The sequence below is a fragment of the Poecilia reticulata genome, chromosome 7 (assembly GCF_904066995.2).
Source record: "Poecilia reticulata chromosome 7, P_reticulata-male-v2, whole genome shotgun sequence".
Lineage (NCBI taxonomy): Eukaryota > Metazoa > Chordata > Actinopteri > Cyprinodontiformes > Poeciliidae > Poecilia > Poecilia reticulata.
Window position 1 is genome coordinate 33,467,671 of NC_088836.1, and position 20,537 is coordinate 33,488,207.

Below are 20,537 nucleotides of genomic sequence, written 5' to 3' on the forward strand. Positions count from 1 at the left end.
AAAGTATTGAAACTGGAAAAAAATAAAATGACTAGAAAATACAACTTTAACCTGAAAAGAAGTTTTGAATTTTTTTCTTCAGATAAACATTTCTTTGCATTTTCAGGTTTTTTTTGGTCATATAATTTGACAACTGTGTGTGATCCATGCCTTCGTACACGGATCACACTTTGCCCCTGCGTCACCCCAGAGACATTTTTGGCTCCAGTTTATCTCCGTACGGGCCCCGACCCAGCCTCAATCCGGTCCCATCCGACTCCAGACTGAAGCAGAATGTGGAGCGGGATCTTTTCAGGTTCTGGGTCAGACAGAGCCAGCCAGAGAACTCAGACCCACCGATGCAGACGGAGCTCTGAGTCAGAGCTGGATCAGAACCGCCTCCAACTTTATTCCTTCCACTTCCATCAAAAACAGCAAATTAATTATGAATAAAACCTAACTGCAGATCAAGCAGTTTATTATCTAAGGTGGGAAAACTTTAACCCTTCAGCACCTCCAGGGGTCAGAAACTGTCCTCATCCTCTCAGGTCCAGTTTGTTCCAGCCACATCGTGGTTCTGATGAGGAATGAAGTCTGTTGGGTTCATGGTGTTCAGCTGGCAGCAGGGGGCGCCGTCTTGCTGCAGAGTCTCCCCAGCAGGCCGGCCATCTGCAGCAGGGAGTTCACCCCTTCAGCCACCCGCATGTGAGTGAAGCCGATCTCCTGGAGGAAACGAGACAGAACCAGTTCCTGATCACATCAGGTCCAAACGGACGGGCTTACAGCGTTTTCTCTCAGTTTAAACAAAAACAATGATTTAAAAAAGTTAAACCTGCACAATGTGGAAACGGACGGACTTGAAGCAAATTCCTTCCACTAAATTATTCACTAATTGAGTGAATAATTAGTTTATATTTCTGCCTGTTTGAGAACTTTTTGTTCAAACTCTAGTCTGAGTTCTACGGAGGCCCAAATATGCAAACAACAAATGCTGCAACTACAGAAAATAGAAGCAAAATGGAAAACGCTGCAAACTTGCTCCACAAAACGCAAGTCCTCCAGACCACCAGGGGGAGTCGACCAACAAATTATACAGAAGTAAAACATAAAGTTGGACAAAGAAAAGATGTGCTATATACTCAAGTTTACGTAGGTAATACAGACTCCCTCTAGTGGCCTGGAGTAGTTCTGTTTTATGGAAAGACCGCAACGTTTTCCCTGTTTCTTCTATTTTGTGTTTTTGGAGTTTGGGTCATTCACGTGTCGAACCTGTTAGCCTCTCATCACCGTCTTCTCTCTGCAGCTTTAATACAGGTTGGTTCAAAGGGAGTATTTTTCCTGCAGCCTCACTGGGGGAATCGTTTTAGTTTCTTGTTTATGCAGCAGAGTTAAACACATCAAGAGTCAACGCAGCTTTTACTTCCTCATTCAGTCTAGGAAGCTTTTTAAAAGTTGCTCTAATGCTCCAATAAATCCTCAAACAAGCTCCAGGTTTTTTTCAAAATCACACAAAATCACGCAAAATCACAAGATTCCAGCAATTTGTGTGCTAATGCATAACTGAACATTTTTTTCTGTTTTGCAGAAATTGTAAAAAAATATATATATATTGAGTTTAAGCAATGCTAACTCCCACCTGCAGGTGGCAGTATTTCTTACAGAAGCTTGATGTCAAGTTTTAGAAAAGATAAAACTCAAGTTATTCAAGTTCTTTAAAGAATACAAATGTTAGAGTTGATCTGTCTGATGTTTCTTTTTTAAATGTATATTTTGGAGGAAAAAAAATCTTTTGAAGTTCCTAGTAAGCAGAGTTACAGCAGCGCCAGCGGACCGGTGATTGTGCTCAGTGTTTCCTCCTGCGCCTCACCTTGATGAACTCCAGCTTCAGGTACTCGGCCATCTGGAAGGTCTTGCAGACCCTGAAGATGTTCCCCATGATGTCCTCGGGGGAGTAGCCCAGCGCCCACAGCTGCTCCACCACCCGGTACGCCGCGTCCACGTCCCCCGCCACGCAGTGTCCCAGCATGCTTTTCACCAGCAAGGGGTGCGGCTCGTCGCACACTTTGAACACGTTCTCGCTGTTGATGTAGCCGAAGCCAGAGTGGGTGGACTGCAGGTTGTTCAGCGCCTGGAACCGAACCAGAACCATCAGCAACATCAGATGGGGAAAACTGAATTTTCTGCATTTATGAAACAAATATTGATGCATCATCCTTTGTTTTTGTTTATGAATCTATTTATTAGCATATGCACTGTAAAAACTAACTGAATTGGACAAGCAAAAGGTCCCAAAGAAACAAAGCTAAGCTACACTGAAGAACCCAGAACCATCACAACCCGCCTCCTGACCCCGCCCCCTCACCTGCCGCATGTCCCCCTGCGCTGTGAAGATGACGGCCTCCAGCCCGTCGTCGGACACGGCCAGCTGCTCTCGCTCCACCACTTCCTGCAGCCGGGCCAGCACCTGGCCGTCCGTCAGCTTGGCGTAGCGCAGCACGGCGCAGCGCGACTGGATCGGCTCGATGATCTTGTCGGAGGCGTTGCAGGCGAGAGCGAAGCGCGTAGTTTTGGAGTAGATCTCCATGATCCTCCTGAGCGCCTGCTGAGCGCCATCCGTCATGCTGCGGGCGGCAGAGCAGCTTCATCAGGACAGGAAGTAAAGCAGGAAGTCTCCGTGGGAATGAGTCTCGCTCACCTGTCCGCTTCATCCAGGATGATGATCTTGTGTCGACCTTTGGGCAGCGTGACTTTCTGCTGAGCGAACATCTTGATCTTGTTTCTCACCACATCGATGCCCCTGCAGAGCCACCGTCATTAAAGCCCCGCCCCCTGGGACAGCATCACTAAAGCCCCGCCCCTCTGACATTGGACTGCAGGGTCTCACCTTTCATTGGAGGCGTTGAGCTCCAACACGGCGTCCTTCATGGCGGCCCCCAGCAGAGTGCGGGCCAAACACAGGATGCTGGTGGTCTTCCCTGTCCCTGGAGGTCCTGAACCGGACCAAAACATCTGGATCAGCAACTATAAACCAGCAACCAAGCCCCAAGTATCATCCCCCACCACTGTGCATGACTGGTGATGTTTTGTTCTGAAATGGTTGGCTGAACAGATGTCTGCATGGCCTAGTTAAAGTACAACAAGCAGCATTTTGAAGGGATGCCTGACAGACACCAGTGTGACCTGAACGATTATGTTTCATTATCGATTAATTATTCTGACAATTAAACCCTCAATCAGATTTTAAAAATGACACATTCTGAAAACTTTTCAATTAATAATTTTAAGATATTAAATGCAAACAAACAATAATGAGCAAAAAGTGCATCAAAGATTTTTTTTTTTTACAAAATTTAAATGAGCTGAACTTAAGGATTTCTGGGTATTATAGATTTACAGACAAAAGTTGTGGTTTTTTTTCTTGCATGCAAAAAGCATCGTTTTTGAGTCTGTATACTCCAGTTAATGATTAATGACCAAAGTAGTTGACCATTATTTCAATAATCGATTAATTCTATAAAAAGCAAAACCTTTATTGAGATAAAACGCGTTAACTTATTATCCTCCAGATCAGTGATCTGAAAGAGCCTGAATAAAACCTCCTCATAGCCTGGATGGAGCTTTACAGGAACGGCCGCCATGTTTTTAAGACTGGACCCAAAGGAAGCTGGTACCGATAAACTAGAAGACAGAATCCCGAGAAATCCCAGGACGAAAGGCTGAGGACTAGCGGATTAATAACAACTGGGAATAACGTTTAGGAATACAGTATTACTGCATGCTCTTGTTTCTCCCGAAACGTCAATAACCCTGGAAAGCTCTGTTATAATCGGTAATTCTTCCAGACCTTGTTGGGGGTTAAACGTCACTTTTTTTGGTCAAGAATCCTTTCTGGTTCTGACCCAGCTTCCAAACTCTGCCGCCATGTTGTTTGACACTTTTTCCAAACATCTTTTATTCTTCTCCTGTCCTACTGCCTTGAACGTTAACATTTCCCTGAGTAACACATCCTGACTGCTATGTTTCCTCCGGATCCGCACCGACCTGCGATGATGATGTTCGGGACGTTTCCTTCCCTGGCGAACACCCCCAGGCGGCTCACTGTCTCCTCGTTCCCAACTATCTCATTCAGTGTCAGCGGCCGGTACTTCTCCACCCAGGGCAGCTCGTAGGAACTCCCGGAGCTTTTCGACGAGGACTCCCCGGCCTCGGTGTCCGTCTTTACCCCGCTTCCACTCGGCTTCTGCTCACTTTCCCTCTCTGCCATCTCTACGTCCATGTTGTCTTGTCCGGTTTTCAACCCGCGAAACGGGAACTAAAACCTCATTGGCTGGGAGGTTTTTTTCGAAGGAGGTGATTGGATAAGAAAAGCTCGCGGTAAGTCAGTGAAGCTAAGTGGCTTCGCATCATTTCCCACCGGGCGAAGCAGGCGGCGCGCTGGACTGGGTGGAGTGTACTTCGAATTTCCACTGTAATCCAGAAAGCTCACGTTTCTGAACCCTGAAACATTAGAATCCATCCATCCATCCATTTTCTGTACACCCCTGTCCCTAGTGGGGTCGGGAGGGGTGCTGGTGCCTATCTCCAGCCAACGTTTCGGGCGAGAGGCGGGTACACCCTGGACATGTCGGTCAAAGTAAAACCTGTCTACATCTTGACGTAAAATTACTGTATTATATCTACTTGGGAATTTGCGTCTATTTTTATTTATTCTTTTTTAAACCACTTTTGAATTTGCCTATTTTCATTTATTTTTCTTTCGTAATCCACTTTGTGACTTTGAGTATATTTACCACTTTTGTGTACAACTGGATCTTTGCTGTTAGTTTAACTGTTGCTTCAGTTTAACTGACTGCTGTTGATCCAGTTGAGCGCCCCCCCGTGGTCAGATGAGGGAACGGCAGCTGGTTTCTCTCAGGAAGCCGTCACCGACCGCCGGGACCGAGCCAGTTCCTGCTTCCGCAAACAGAGCGCTGTTCCTCAGTTTATCGGCTCATCAATGCAGCGACTGCCTTTCGCTTCCTGGCTGTGCTCTACACCCCTCTCTGCCTCGACATTTATGAGTGATTGATCCGCGACATGACGGCCAACAGCCGCTGTTCGGTCGCGGAGCCCCCGGGGCTGGAGACCCAGCGGCGGGAGATCGAGTGTCTGCTTCGGGAGAGTGAGCTCCAGGCTGGGGACAGCTGGTGAGTGTCCGCGCAGACCCACGGAGTCTTTTTGAAAGGCTCCACCAGCGGTATCGCTGGTTTACAGTCACTATAGCAGGGGCTGTCTAGTTCTGGAGTGGTTCTGGTGTCGGTTCAGGTTGTTTGGGATTTTTAACGGCTCGGCGTTTCCTGTTAGCCTGAGCTAGCTGACCGTTAGCAGTGTTAGCCGCTAATGCTAACAGGAGGAATTAAAGGGAAGTAATAACAACTTTCAGGTGGTTGTTTTTATTTATCTGAGCTGGGTTCGGTCCGGACTGGTTCCGCTAAGTCCAGCTTCACATATAGATCCAACACGTCTCACTTAGAACTGGAAATACACGCAAATATTTTCAGTTTCGATTCTCTTGACAGACTTGAAGGAATCTTCTCACTTATTTCATGTTTTCTAATTATAAAATAACTTCTCCGTTTAATGAAATGATCAAAAAACATGAATATCAAGACGTTATGTGAAGCAGAAATGAATCTTAATAAATGAGATTATCATAAACAAAGTCAGTTTATTTCAAGAAATTAATAAAAAAAAAAGTAAAACTCATATAAAGCAGATTATTTGCATTGTGAAATGTTTCTGCTCAACACAGTCATGCTGATTTCTGCTAACTTGACAGTTGTCAAGCAAACTCACTGTTTTCTTAGTAGCTAAACAACCAGCTTCTCATACAGCTATAGCTAAATGCATTAATGTAAAGTTGAGTGGAAGGAAAAAGTGTATTGAGAGCCCATTTAGGAGTTTGGAAGAGAACTACAAGGTGTGGTCTGGAAACTGAACTTACAACCAGTCAGGTCAGATGAGTCGACATGAAGAAATGCAGCCGTCATTCCTTCATTTGTAGCTCTAATGCTAAATGCTAAATGCTGCTAATATTAGCTTTGAACGTGATCTTACTGACATGAATGACATTTGGTTTTTAACATGTAGAAACCCAAACAAATATGGCTGCTGGGTTTGTTCTCACCTGCCTTCATAAAGTCAGGAGCCTGTCTTCTTCTTCTGCTCCTGTTTTTATGACGGCCAGTAACCGTTCACCTCCTTTCTGGGAGATTTTTGATCAGCTTCTCTCGTTGGATCGTCCTGTTGAGACAAACTTTCAGCTCTCAGCTGAACGTTTGTTCCTGAATGTTTCTCTTCTCCCGAGTTTCCGCTGAGTCGGTTGTTCCAGGAATTAAAATTAAAACGGTAGAAAATCGAAACAAACCTAATAAAAAATGACCAAAAAACAAACGAGAAACAAGAACCATCAACAAAGAGCCATAAAACCCAGATGAGACTCTGCTTTTAATCTGGAAACTGCCAGCTGCTGCTGGTTGGTCAGATCTGTGGTCCTTCCTCATGTTTTCGCTCTGCATGCCGCCGCAGCACCGTGACTCTGCAGGCTCCTCGTCTGGTTTTACTTTCTGTTCTCCGTTAATAAGTCATGAACGTCTGCTGCTTTGATTCCTGCTCCTGTTTCCACCCCAGGCGACAAACTTCCTCTGGCTCAGACGTTTACTTGCCTTCAAACTGATTTCTGAAGCAAAGTAATGAGGAGGAAATGTCCTCCGGTGTGTTTTAGAATCATCAGATCTCAGTTGAAGCTTCTCTTTACTCCAGTTTATGTTTTATCAAACATTTTCGTTGAGTTTTATGATAAACCAACAGAAGAGAAACGATCTGATGGTTCAGGATTAAAAATGGCGGCCAGCAGAAAGCTAACGACTCGTCGCTGCTTTCAGTTTCTTCTTTTTTATTGATGCTCATGTGAGGAAGACAAACTTTAACCTGCAGCAGAAATCAGTGCACAGATCCACAGATCAGGCTGGAGGATCTATTATAGATATATTAGCTGTGGACCCTACAGATCTAGAATAGAAACAACTTTTATCGTTCCAGAAAGGGGAAATAATAAGATTAGTTTTTTATCCAGCTGTGTTGAAAATCCACAGCTGACATGTAGAAGGACCAAAAATAAAAAGTTCTGTCTGGAAATGAAACGGTTAACTTTACCTGGAACACATCGCCGTGACGCGTTCAGGGTGCTGGACGCATCGCCGTGACGCGTTCAGGGCGCTGGACGCCTCGCCGTGAGGCGTTCAGGGCGCTGGACGCCTCGCCGTGATGCGTTCAGGGTGCTGGACGCCTCGCTGTGAGGCGTTCAGGGCGCTGGACGCATCGCCGTGATGCGTTCAGGGTGCTGGACGCCTCGCTGTGAGGCGTTCAGGGCGCTGGACGCATCGCCGTGATGCGTTCAGGATGCTGGACGCATCGCCGTGAGGCGTTCAGGGCGCTGGACGCCTCGCCGTGAGGCGTTCACGGCGCTGGACGCCTCGCCGTGAGGCGTTCAGGGCGCTGGACGCATCGCCGTGACGCGTTCGGGGCGTTGGACGCATCGCCGTGACGCGTTCGGGGCGTTGGACGCATCTCCGTGACGCGTTCGGGGCGTTGGACGCATCGCCGTGACGCGTTCGGGGCGTTGGACGCATCTCCGTGACGCGTTCGGGGCCTTTTTACGCATCGCCGTGAGGCGTTCAGGGCGCTGGACGCATCGCCGTGACGCGTTCAGGGCGCTGGACGCCTCGCCGTGACGAGTTCGGGACGCTGGACGCATCGCCGTGACGCGTTCTGGGCGCTGGGCGCATCGCCGTGACGCGTTCAGGGTGCTGGACGCATCGCCGTGACGCGTTCAGGATGCTGGACGCCTCGCTGTGAGGCGTTCAGGGCGCTGGACGCCTCGCCGTGATGCGTTCAGGGCGCTGGACGCCTCGCCGTGATGCGTTCAGGGCGCTGGACGCATCTCCGTGACGCGTTCAGGGCGCTGGACGCATCTCCGTGACGCGTTCGGGGCGTTGGACGCATCGCCGTGACGCGTTCGGGGCGTTGGACGCATCTCCGTGACGCGTTCGGGGCGTTGGACGCATCGCCGTGAGGCGTTCAGGGCGCTGGACGCATCGCCGTGACGCGTTCAGGGCGCTGGACGCCTCGCCGTGACGAGTTCGGGACGCTGGACGCATCGCCGTGACGCGTTCTGGGCGCTGGACGCATCGCCGTGACGCGTTCAGGGTGCTGGACGCCTCGCCGTGACGCGTTCAGGGCGCTGGACGCCTCGCCGTGAGGCGTTCAGGGCGCTGGACGCATCGCCGTGATGCGTTCAGGAGGCTGGACGCCTCGCTGTGAGGCGTTCAGGGCGCTGGACGCCTCGCCGTGATGCGTTCAGGGCGCTGGACGCCTCGCTGTGACGCGTTCGGGGCGCTGGACGCATCGCCGTGATGCGTTCAGGATGCTGGACGCCTCGCCGTGAGGCGTTCAGGGCGCTGGACGCCTCGCCGTGAGGCGTTCACGGCGCTGGACGCCTCGCCGTGAGGCGTTCGGGGCGCTGGACGCATCGCCGTGAGGCGTTCGGGGCGTTGGACGCATCGCCGTGACGCGTTCGGGGCGTTGGACGCATCTCCGTGACGCGTTCGGGGCGTTGGACGCATCGCCGTGACGCGTTCGGGGCGTTGGACGCATCGCCGTGACGCGTTCGGGGCGTTGGACGCATCTCCGTGACGCGTTCGGGGCGTTGGACGCATCGCCGTGACGCGTTCGGGGCGCTGGACGCATCTCCGTGACGCGTTCGGGGCGTTGGACGCATCGCCGTGACGCGTTCGGGGCGTTGGACGCATCGCCGTGACGCGTTCGGGGCGTTGGACGCATCGCCGTGACGCGTTCGGGGCGTTGGACGCATCGCCGTGACGCGTTCGGGGCGTTGGACGCATCGCCGTGACGCGTTCGGGGCGTTGGACGCATCGCCGTGACGCGTTCGGGACGCTGGACGCATCGCCGTGACGCGTTCCGGGCGCTGGACGCATCGCCGTGACGCGTTCTGGGCGCTGGACGCATCGCCGTGACGAGTTCGGGACGCTGGACGCATCGCCGTGACGCGTTCGGGGCGCTGGACGCATCGCCGTGACGCGTTCTGGGCGCTGGACGCATCGCCGTGACGCGTTCCGGGCGCTGGACGCATCGCCGTGACGCGTTCTGGGTGAAGTCCTGCAGCTTTACTCTGAAAAACTTTGTTCAAAAATACTGAAGAATTGATCAGTGTTGTGAATAATAATGCATTTAATACAATATATGCATAACTGTACAGTACTACAGTACAGCAAAGAATGTTGCTGTTTTCCATAAAATACATTTTTATGAATCAATACTTTTTGAAACTTCATTTCCTTAAATTAAATCTCCAAAATGTATTAAACATAAAGGCTCAACTAAAACGGTCCTTTAATTTGTAAAAGTGCATTTAAAGTAGATATTATAGAAACATTTGTTTTGAACAGTCAGGTCATTTTTGTTGCTCTGAACAAATTTTGGACCAAAGAGAAAAGTGGTTGTAAAAGTTGTTGAGCACCGGCCTAGTCAAAGTCCAGACGTAAATCTAACCAAGAAACTGATGGTACTGAGACTGAACCTCAGTCTGTAGCTGGACCTGCAGTCAGAGCTGAAAACAAAAGCATGCCACACTTTTCAGGTTTGTATTGGTAAACATGTTAAAAACCAGATAAATGTTCGTCCCATCAATCGTTGGAGTTTGATACGTGAACACATCTTGTAGTTGGATTGGATCCTGATCAGAATGATCCGGAGCGGCGGCTGACCCGGTCCGGTCTGGTTCTGCAGGTATGTGGTGGACCGGCGCTGGTTCGAGCAGTGGAAGGAGTTTGTGGAGAGCGGAGACCAGAACTCGTCGTCCTTCCCGGGTCAGATCGACAACACCGAGCTGTTTGAGGGTCAGTGAACGCCTTGCTCGGTTCCGATTGGTTCCGATGGGTTCTGATGACCCGTCTCTGCTGTTCCCAGACCTGGACTCGTACCACCTGAAGGAGCGCCTGGTGGAGAACGAGGACTTCATGCTGGTTCCGGCCGCGGTCTGGCACAAGCTGCTGCAGTGGTTCGGGATGGTGGACGGCCAGCCGGCGCTGGAGCGGAAGGTGAGCCCACCAGAACCGCGGTGGGCGGGGGGGTTCTGGGTCCGGACCCGTGTGACGTCTGGGTCTGCTTCAGGTGGTGGACCTGCCCAGCACCCTGAAGGTGGAGGTGTACCCCGTGGAGATCTTCCTCTGTCTCCATAGCAACATGGAGAACGTGACCAGCGCCCAGTTCAGCCGCACCGACAGCATCTGTGAGTAAAGGACCGGTTCTGATCCTCCAGAACCCCTGATGAACAGCAGGCTGTCGTCAGCCTGGGGTCAAAGTTCACATCATGTTTTCTCATAGTGAGTCCCAGTTTAAGGAGGTGAACATGAACATATGAAGTAAAAAATACCAGAGAAAACAGAGATCTGTGTTGAAGTGAGGAATGTCCTGTGAAGCTTCATGTTCTGATTAGTGCCAATATTAGATCAATGGCAGCATTATTAGAATAATATTAGATATTAATAAATGTTTCCGATCATCCTTTTAGCAGGATCTTCTCCTTCTGTGACCTTTAACCTCTGAAGGCAGCAGATGCTGGTTGAATATGTCTGAACTCAGGCTGCTGATAAAGAACCAGATAAATATTGATCCAACTGATATCAGTGAGGCTGATTCTGATCAATAATGGATCATTTTGTGTTGCATCAGATTCAGATCTGCGTTTCCTGCAGGTTTGTCTAACCGTCAGAGTGAGGCGTAACTCTGTGGTGTGTGTGTGTGTGTGTGTGTGTGTGTGTGTGTGTGTGTGTGTGTGTGTGTGTGTGTGTGTGTGTGTGTGTGTGTGTGTGTGTGTGTGTGTGTGTGTGTGTGTGTGTGTGTGTGTGTGTGTGTGTGTGTGTGTGTCCAGACGCCATCCAGACGGCCATGTGTCAGGTCTTCTCCGTGCCTTCGGGCTCTGAGTGCCGGCTCTGGATGAAAAGCTCTGACAGCAGCTGTGAGCGCCTCAGGAACGTCCAGGTCAGCGTGCTGGACGCCTGCTTGAGCTCCGGGATGGTGAGGACACACACACACACACACACACACACACACACACTGATCTCCACAGGCGACACGGTGCGTGAAATGATCCAGGAACAGAGATTTTCCATGATGAAACCAGTAAAGTTCTCGTTAACGTGTGTGTGTGTGTGTGTGTGTGTGTGTGTGTGTGTGTGTGTGTGTGTGTGTGTGTGTGTGTGTGTGTGTCAGACGGTCATCATGGAGACGAGGAACGCTGACGGTACCTGGCCCAGCTCCAGACCTCAGATCATGTAAGGATGAACTCTCTCAGTTTTCTCTGATGTTTTCTGGATCAGTTCAGTTTAAATTTACAGATTTTTGCCCCAGAGGCATAAAGTCTGGAAACTTCTGATCTATAGAGCTTGAGGAAACGCTGGAAGGCAAATTAAACACATTTAGAGCCAAGAAAAAACCGTACTGTGAGGAACTGCAGGCAGTAAACATGTACTGATAGATCGGTGGACCGATTGATCGGTGATCGGTCCGATACGGACACGTGAAACTGATCCACAGAGGTCTGAGAATCAGCCACCTTTACCTTCTGCAGTGAGATAAAACTGACCGACGGGTCACCAGGTCACACCTGCACCTTGCTGGTTAACAACTTACCGACTCTGCAGACTTTATTTTTTCCTTTTAAATGACAAATGTAGCGTCTTTTTGATGTTCCTGGACAATTTGATGACAGTCGGTTTCTTTAAAGATCAGCCAGGAATCCTCCGTCGGTGCAGAAATGTGTTTTTACAGGATCGGAGCTAAATATCATCTCCACCAGGTTTGATAGATCCTCAGTTTGAGTCGTTCTCTGGATCCAGACTGAAGTTTGTGTTTCTGCAGGAGAAACTCTGCAGAGGAGCAGGACTCGTACCGGGGACAGCCGGGGGTCTGCGGACTCACCAACCTGGGCAACACCTGCTTCATGAACTCCGCCCTGCAGGTCTGACGTGGGCACACACACACACACACACACACACACACACACACACACACACACACACACACACACACACACACCATAAAATATGGGATGATTTCAGTAAACATCTGGATGGATTCTGGAATAAAACATCAACTTTGATCCCAAAGAAACGGACCTTTATTTTGACGATCCTGCGTTTCCTGTGTGCAGTGTCTGAGCAACACCCCCCCCCTGACGGAGTACTTCCTGCAGAGCTCCTACCTGGACGAGCTGAACTTCACCAACCCTCTGGGGATGAAGGGCGAGATCGCCGAGGCCTACGCCGACATCATCAAGCAGATGTGGTCCGGCCGCCATTACTCCGTGGTGCCGCGCGTTTTCAAGGTACCGCCGGTGTGTGTGTGTGTGTGTGTGTGTGTGTGTGTGTGTGTGTGTGTGTGTGTGTGTGTGTGTGTGTCAGTGACGTGAGGTGAGGTTCATGCTTGGTGAGGAACAGACTCCTCCAGAATTGGATATACAAATCCAAAGTCCAATATAGAATCTATATTTTAAATTTGACCATAAGTAATTAAACCTTCTAACAATATAATAGTAAGAAAGATAAAATAATAATAACTTTTTTTACATTATTGGAGTGTTTTCTTTCCTTTTCTGTCTCCATTCTGTTGTAAACCAAATGTTCTTGTTTCTTATTTTCTTTAATTTTCTAAAATCTTTCAGCCAAATGTTTTTGTAATGTTTTCAGTCTTTTCGGCTAAAGAGCAGCTGGTTGTTCATGGGACTCATTACTGCCCCCTATCAGTGAGGCGCAGTACTTTGTGCCTCATGCACCAATTGCCTGCTTCATAAGGTGCAGCGCCCCCAGAGGTGAGGCACAGCACTGCGCCGCCTCACCTCTGGTCGCGTGTCTCTGTGCGCAGACCAAGGTGGGCCACTTTGCGTCTCAGTTCCTGGGCTACCAGCAGCACGACAGCCAGGAGCTGCTGTCCTTCCTGCTGGACGGGCTCCACGAGGATCTGAACCGGGTCAAGAACAAGGAGTACATCGAGCTGCGTGACGCCGACGGCCGGCCGGACCGGGTAAGCGGCGCCGGCCGAACCGCCGCCCGGTTTCTGCGTCCAGGAAACGAACTCTGTGTCTCCACAGGAAGTGGCGGAGGAGGCATGGCGGAACCACCGGCGGCGCAACGACTCGGTGATTGTCGACACGTTCCACGGCCTCTTCAAGTCCACACTGGTCTGCCCCGAGTGCCACAAAGTGTCTGTGACCTTCGACCCCTTCTGCTACCTGAGCGTCCCTCTTCCTGTCAGTAAGGAGCGCGTCATGGAGGTCTTCTTCGTCTCCCTGGACCCCCACGCCAAACCGGTGCAGGTAGGCCGCCGTGCTGCGCCGCTGCTGCGTCCGCAGAAACACGCAGACCCTCACTGCGTTTGTCTCTGCAGCACCGGGTCGTCGTCCCCAAAGCAGGAAGAGTTTCGGACCTCTGCGCCGCTCTGTCCGACATGACCAGCGTCCCGCCCACACAGGTGAGACGCCACTGGACCAAAACAAACAGCTTTAGATTCATCATCCTGCAGAACGATGAATAGACATTAAAGTAAAATATTCCGATTTTTTTCTCAGAATCCTGAATTTATTCTGCTGAAATTATGACCAAAAATATTAAAAATTCTGACTTTTGTTTGATTTTTCCCCACTGGCACTAATGTTCTTCCATAGTTCTGACACACATTGAATGTTTTTATTATTCGGCTGCTGAGCATCAGATGGGAATTCAACAGTCTGAGGAGAAATGATGTAAATGATTTATCAAGCAAACTGACAGAGGTTTGCATCATTTGGCCACTAGGTGGCAGTGAACTCCTTCCAGAACAGTCCTTGGTTTGTGTAGAAAATGCAGCTCCAGGCCTTCAGGGACAGAAAAGTCTTTTTGGTCTAGTTCTTAGTGCATGTGAAATAAGACATAATTAACCTACATGGAACTTTTCATGCGAGATATCAGAGCTGGTTTGATGGTGGTGGGAAACCTGAGGCTGAGCTCAGGGTTCTGATCCGGTTCCACAGAACCGAGCCTGAAGCTTCCTGTTCCTGCTCTGTGTTCCAGATGGTCGTCGCTGACGTCTTTAACCATCGTTTCTATAAAATCTACAACCCTGAGGAATCCCTCAGCTGCATTCTGGACCGAGACGACATCTTTGTGTGAGTAAACCAGAACCGGATCAGATCAGCAGATCAATCAGGCATCTGATGGCCTGCTGTCAGCAGTTGTCTGATTGGTCAGTGCGATCCGTCGTCTGATTGGTCGGTGCGATTCGTCGTCTGATTGGTCGGTGTGATCCGTCGTCTGATTGGTCGGTGCGATCCGTCGTCTGATTGGTCGGTGCGATCCGTCGTCTGATTGGTCGGTGCGATCCGTCGTCTGATTGGTCGGTGTGATCCGTGGTCTGATTGGTCGGTGTGATCTGTCGTCTGATTGGTCGGTGTGGTGGCTCCCTGACAGGTATGAGCTGAGTCAGGAGGACGAGGACTCGGTGCTGCTGGCGCTCTACCTGAGGGAGCGCTCCCACTACAGGGACTACGGCTCCAGCAGCAACTCGTACGGAACCACGCTGTTCGGACATCCGCTGCTGCTCAACGTGCCGCGCGGCAGCTGCAGCCAGGAGGCGCTCTACAGCCTGTTCCTGCAGCGGCTGGCGTGAGCGACACTCTGCAGGGGGTGGTGGGGGGGGGGCGGCCCGGTTTCCCTGCAGGTCTCAGCTCAATCTGTCTGCAGGCGCTACGTTCGACCTCCTGACCCCGCCGAGGAGCTGGAGGAGGAGGAAGAGGAGGAGGAGGAGGATGAAGAGGAGGAGCTGTATAAGACTCAAACCAACGGCATCAGTGATGGTAGGAAAACACGACGTTCTGCTGATTCCAGCCCAGAGAAACTCTGTTACCAGGATTATTCAATCAGTTTGTGTTCATGAAGCTGATCCAACATGATTTTATCAGATTTTCTTCCTAAAAATTAAGTTCAGTTTAAAAATCCTTCATTTATCTCAGCAGGATAAATAAAGGGTCTCCAGTAGCAGTCAGTCTCACAACGAAACTGATGAGGCCTCTGACTGAAGTTTGTCATATTCCTGTTCCATAAGTTTTCATACGCAGCTTCTAGTTTTATCGGATAAAAACTGAAATTATCTGAAGAACAAAACGGATTCAGGTTCAAATGTTCTAATTTATTAAATGTGAATAAATTAGGACAAAACTACGACTTTTAAATCCAAACCGACCAACAAAAACATTACCTTCTGTTGTCATGGTAACCACGTCTACTCTTTAACCGCTTTACCAAAACCCGACTGAACTCAGAAAGTATTTAAATAAAAACCTAAAAACTGACATAGATCCAGTTTTTATTGCTGAAAATGGATTTAATATTTTTTCAGAATAATAAAATTTTAATTTTTTTTTATTTCAGAAGGAGAACATTTAAAAAAATCTTATGAAAGTTTGAATAAAGAACCAAAAAAATCAGAATATTCATTTAGCTAAAATAGTTAATGTTTAGATAATAGTAATAATAATAATAATAATAATAATGTTTAGATTATTGAGTAGGAAAAAATAAAAATTAACATTTTGTGATTTTAGTTTTTAAAAATATATTTTTTGGTAAATGGCCTTGTGTAGCGTCATCAAATCCATGAGTCCTGACTTCCTGTTGAGCAGTCCTGACTTCCTGTTGAGCAGTCCTGACTTCCTGTGTCCTCAGATGAGCAGAATGCCTCGGAGACAGCCGGACCCTCAGAACCAGAACCGTGTTGCAGCAACGCATCTCCAAACGGCCCGACAGATGGCCCCGCCCCAGACCCTGACCCAGACCCCGCCCCCTCGGGTCCCGTCGCCACAGCAGGTGACCCCCCTCCTGGGGTCAACCAGAGCCTGGCCTCTCTGGACCAGGGAGACACCGAGGTCGGGAACGGCTCCCTGAACCCGGCCGCCGGCAACCCCGACGGCCTGAGCGCCAGCGGCGATCTGGGAGCCGACGGCGAAGCAGACGGGAACGCCGAGCCGCCAGCAGAGGCAGCGCAGCCTCCCGGAGAAACCACCGAAGAAGAAAACGAGGCGGACAAGCAGGAGGAAGCCCGCTCACCCAGTCCCCCAGCCAATGAGTGTCCAGCAAAGAGGCGGGCGTGTCGCAAGAGGAGGCGGAGCCTGTTCACCATCCAGGCCGTCAACTCCAACGGGACGACCGAGAGAGGGATGGGAGAGGGAGGGAGCGCCGTGTCCTTCAGCTGTGGGTCTCTCTCTCACACACACACACACACACACACACACACACACACACACACACACACACACACACACACACACAGTGTTTAATGTAGCTTTATGAAACAAAAGGCAGCAGGTGGAGCTGCTGCAGCTTCCTGTTCCTCCTGATCTCAGGATTCAGTTTCTCTGTGAAACTCAAAGACGTTTCCATCTGGGCAGTGTTGGATGTTACTGAGGTTTTATTCAGCTTTTATTGTTATTAAAGCTGTGGAAACAAACAAAGATTTGATCAGGTGAGAACAGAAAGTGATCAAATAAAATCCTGAAATCAGAAAAACCAAAGAACTGATCTGGATTACTGCCATCTAGTGGTGGGACTGGGTAAAACAGCCAGGTACAAATAACCACTTTCATTTTTCAGTTTGGATGCTTAAAATGTTTTCTAGTTCCAGTGTGAAATGTTTTTCATCGTTCATTAATTAGCCATTAGATCAATAAATGATTATGTTTCTGACTAACTCGTTCTGATCGGTTCTGGTTCTGCTCTGCAGCTCAGCCGTACGTCGCCATCGACTGGGACCCCGACATGAAGAAGAGGTTCTACAACGAAAACGAAGCCGAGGTCAGTCCGATTCCTTATCGCCATGGAAACGTGTGGGTGTGCCGCTCACGCTCCCCGTGTCCTGCAGCGCTACGTGAAGCACGGCAGCATGGAGGTGCCGCAGCAGCAGACCACCGTCCAGCTGCAGCAGTGCATCGAGCTCTTCACCACCGTGGAGACGCTGGAGGAGGAGAATCCATGGTAACCAGCTGCCGCCGCAAACCGGCTGCCGCTGCCGAAAACCACCCGCTTTTTCCATACCTGAGGTTTGGTGTCGGCCGACACGAAGCAGGAGAAACATAAACATTTATTTAACGTATGACTCGGTGCAGCTTCACCAGATTTGGCCAAATGCAGAAAAACTAATTTAATTAGTTCAGAGGAAATGTGACGATAAGAGACAACATAAAATAAAAAGTGATAAACTTTATTTGAAATGGTTCAGAAAGTGAAATTAGGAATAAATATAATGCAAATAAATAACACAGCATAGAACTAGACTGAATAGATCCGTCCTCATGGATCAGGAACATTCTGATACCCGATCTAGAATTTATTAGTTGATATCAGAACCAATACAGATATTAATATTAGATCCGTGCATCTCTACTGCAAACCTCTGCAGGTTCTGATTGGTTCTGATCCGGTCTGTGGTTCCAGGTACTGCCCAGTGTGTAAGAGGCACCAGCTGGCCACCAAGAAGCTGGACCTTTGGTCGCTGCCGGAGGTTCTGATCATCCACCTCAAGCGGTTCTCCTACACCAAGTTCACCAGAGAGAAACTGGACACCATCGTGGATTTCCCCCTCAGGTACCGACACACACACGCGCCGGGCCGGGCCGGGCCGGACCGGACCGGACCCGGAGCCGCCGCCGGGTCACTGCAACGCTGCTGTCGCTCCAGAACCTCCAGAGGCTGCGGGTCACCCTCTCCTCTGCAGGTTCCTGACCCGACCTGCAGCAAAACCGAACCGGACTCGCAGTCGGTCCGGTCCGGTCCGGTCCGGTTTGTTCTTGTTGGTTTCAGATGTTTTGTTCATGTTTAATTTCCCAGCAGGAATCGGTTCTGCTGCTGCTTTCATGTTTCTGGTCCGAACCGCTCGGCCTCCGTTACCACGGAAACGTCTCCATTAAACTCAGACACAGTAGAAGAAGAAATGCGGACCGACTAATTTAAATTATAAATAAAAAATATCTAGATGTGGAGATGAAATAATTCAGATTTTATTTTTGCGAAGCGACTGAATTTATAAATTTTAAAATCTGAATTTATTTTTGATCGTTTTCCAAAGTTTTTTTATCCAGCCGTGCTTCATAAACGTTTTTCATTTCATCACTGAATGTTTCATAATTTAACATTCATTCATAAAGAGGAGAAACTTTCCTGTGGATCCTAACTGGGCCAAGCTAATCAGATCCAGATTATATCAGAACCGGGTCAGAACCTCCTGCTGTGGTTGCAGAGACCTGGACTTCTCCGACTTCCTGCTGAGGAAAGGCGTTTCGCCAGAGGAGCCGCCGAGCCGCTACGACCTCATCGCCGTGTCCAATCACTACGGAGGACTCCGAGACGGACACTGTGAGTGGTGCCGCGGCAGCCATGTTGGATCTCATTCCTGCTGGTCACATGACCTCATCCTCTGTGTGTGTGTGTGTTTGTGTGTGTGTGCGTGTGTGTGTGCGCAGACACCAGCTACGCCCAGAACAAGGACAACGGTCAGTGGTACTACTTTGATGACAGCAAAGTGACCCAGGACCAGGACCAGATTGTGGTCAGTATCACTCCGCCGCGCTTTAGGGGACAGGAAGTGACATCACATGTCAGATCTGCTGAACTGGGATCTCGGCTGTTTTTTATCCAAACTAGTTCTGAGCTGGTTTTAAGACAGAGTTGATGTAACATTTTAATTAGTCTGAAAGATTTAAATCAGTTAAATCTATCATTTAAAATCAGTTTGGATTCTATGCTTTTATTTTCTAAATAGATGGATATGTTTCCTTCCAGTTTTCATGCGAAACTTCATCAAAAACTTTTAGTGTCAAAAAAAACAAACAGCGACGCAAAGTGTGATGTCATCAGATGTGGACTGCATGGCTGTATTAAACAGGAAGTGGAGGTTCATAGTTAGCAGGAAGTGGAGGTTCATAGTTAACAGGAAGTGAAGGTTCATAGTTAGCAGGACGTGGAGGTTCATAGTTAACAGGAAGTGGAGGTTCATAGTTAGCAGGAAGTGGAGGTTCATAGTTAGGAAGTGGAGGAAGTTCTGAGGTGTCCCCTGTAAGGCACAGACCCACCAGCAGGTGGCAGCGTTGGCTGTCAGAGCTTATTCAGTAAATATGTTTCCATCTCCATTAACGGCTTTTCAGAGGAAAAAAACAAAACATCTTAAGCTAATAAAAAAATCTAATTATTTTGAATTTTGCCGTTTTCATCAACATGTTTTAATGTGACACTTCAAAATATGCATTAAAAAAATCAATTCACTTCATATCATGGATAATTATAGATTAGTTTTGTTTTAAATATCTGAACTATTGCCAAACCGTGTTTGATATTTCCAGTTTTTACCTTTTTTTTTTTTTTTTTTTTGAGGCGAAACCTGAAACTGCTGCTATGCCAGTTACTCAACAGGTTGTTGCTAGGTAACCAGTGAGTGAGTTGCTAGGTAACCAGAGTGAAGAGTTCAGACGTATTGATACTGTGGATAGTTATTGATTTATCGTCCACTTCCAGTGATTGCTCTGTCTGTTGGGGTCAAAGGTGAAACGTGTCCACCAACCTTAGCAACGTTTCCCCGTTTTCTCCCGCAGACTAATGCTGCCTACGTCTTGTTCTACCACCGACAAGACAAGATCAGGAAGCCCACTCTGCCCGCCCCCTCCATAAGCTCCGCCTCCGCCTCGCAACCTGCCAACGACATCACAGAGGCGGGCGCCACGCCTTCCTGCGGCTCCATGGATACGGACTGAACGTCTTGCTTTTTCTTTCTTTGACTCTGGACACTCAGGATGATTCTGCTCGATTCGGACCCAAACCCGTCTGGACCCGCGGGTTCAGACGGAGGAAACGGCCCGAAGCCTTTAAGACGCTCTGAAAGCGAGTTTATTTCTCTTTGATAAAACACCAACATTCCACTGGACGCCCGTTTTCCCTGCGAGCCGGAAGGGTTCGGTCCGTTTCCTCCTCTGGAATTAAACTCTTCATGATTTTTCTGTAAATTTCACTTGATTGTAGGAAGAAGTCGGCCGGTTCTGGTGAGCAGAACCCGGGCCGATTATTTCTAACGACGCTGTCAGGGATTTTAAACGTCTGTTTGTATATTTAGCTTTTCTCCAGATATTTATTTGTAATGAATTGTCTAGATGATCGGCTGGTGACTGGATTTATTTTCATATTTATAGATTTATAAAGTCGTATCGGTCCGGCGGACGGGTGTACAGTATTTTTGTAAGTAATGTGAGATGAATGGTGTCAGTGGTGGGCGGAGCAGCCGGGAACGCTGGGCCCATTTCTTTCTTTGTCTTCCTGTCAAATATCAGAGGAAATTATTTTATTGTACTTCTAATCTTTTGATATGAATTAAAGGATTATCACCACCAGAGGGCGACGTCTCCAATCATTCAGATGGATTTCAGAGAA

The 20,537-nt window shown here is 48.8% G+C and overlaps 2 protein-coding genes across 2 annotated transcripts; one reads left to right on the forward strand and one right to left on the reverse strand.

Moving 5' to 3' along the window:
* Window positions 1-364: 364 nt before the first annotated feature.
* On the reverse strand, window positions 365-4,297 carry rfc2 (replication factor C (activator 1) 2). The gene is made up of 6 exons (XM_008414926.3): window positions 4,021-4,297; window positions 2,864-2,969; window positions 2,675-2,776; window positions 2,342-2,600; window positions 1,847-2,107; window positions 365-702 (listed from the first exon to the last, which is right to left on the reverse strand). Exons 1-6 carry the CDS (start codon window positions 4,253-4,255, stop codon window positions 592-594), a joined length of 1,074 nt encoding a protein of 357 aa, XP_008413148.1. The 5' UTR covers window positions 4,256-4,297; the 3' UTR covers window positions 365-591.
* A 440-nt stretch (window positions 4,298-4,737) lies between these two features.
* On the forward strand, window positions 4,738-20,499 carry usp11 (ubiquitin specific peptidase 11). Its single transcript, XM_081609401.1, has 21 exons — window positions 4,738-5,165; window positions 9,826-9,935; window positions 10,006-10,136; window positions 10,210-10,327; window positions 10,970-11,115; window positions 11,311-11,372; window positions 11,959-12,058; window positions 12,251-12,424; window positions 12,961-13,119; window positions 13,187-13,411; window positions 13,483-13,566; window positions 14,145-14,239; window positions 14,541-14,735; window positions 14,814-14,926; window positions 15,795-16,319; window positions 16,849-16,919; window positions 16,987-17,099; window positions 17,559-17,708; window positions 18,361-18,476; window positions 18,584-18,669; window positions 19,709-20,499. The coding sequence occupies exons 1-21, from the start codon at window positions 5,056-5,058 to the stop codon at window positions 19,865-19,867; spliced, it is 3,042 nt and encodes a 1,013-aa protein (XP_081465527.1). The 5' UTR covers window positions 4,738-5,055; the 3' UTR covers window positions 19,868-20,499.
* Window positions 20,500-20,537: the final 38 nt, after the last annotated feature.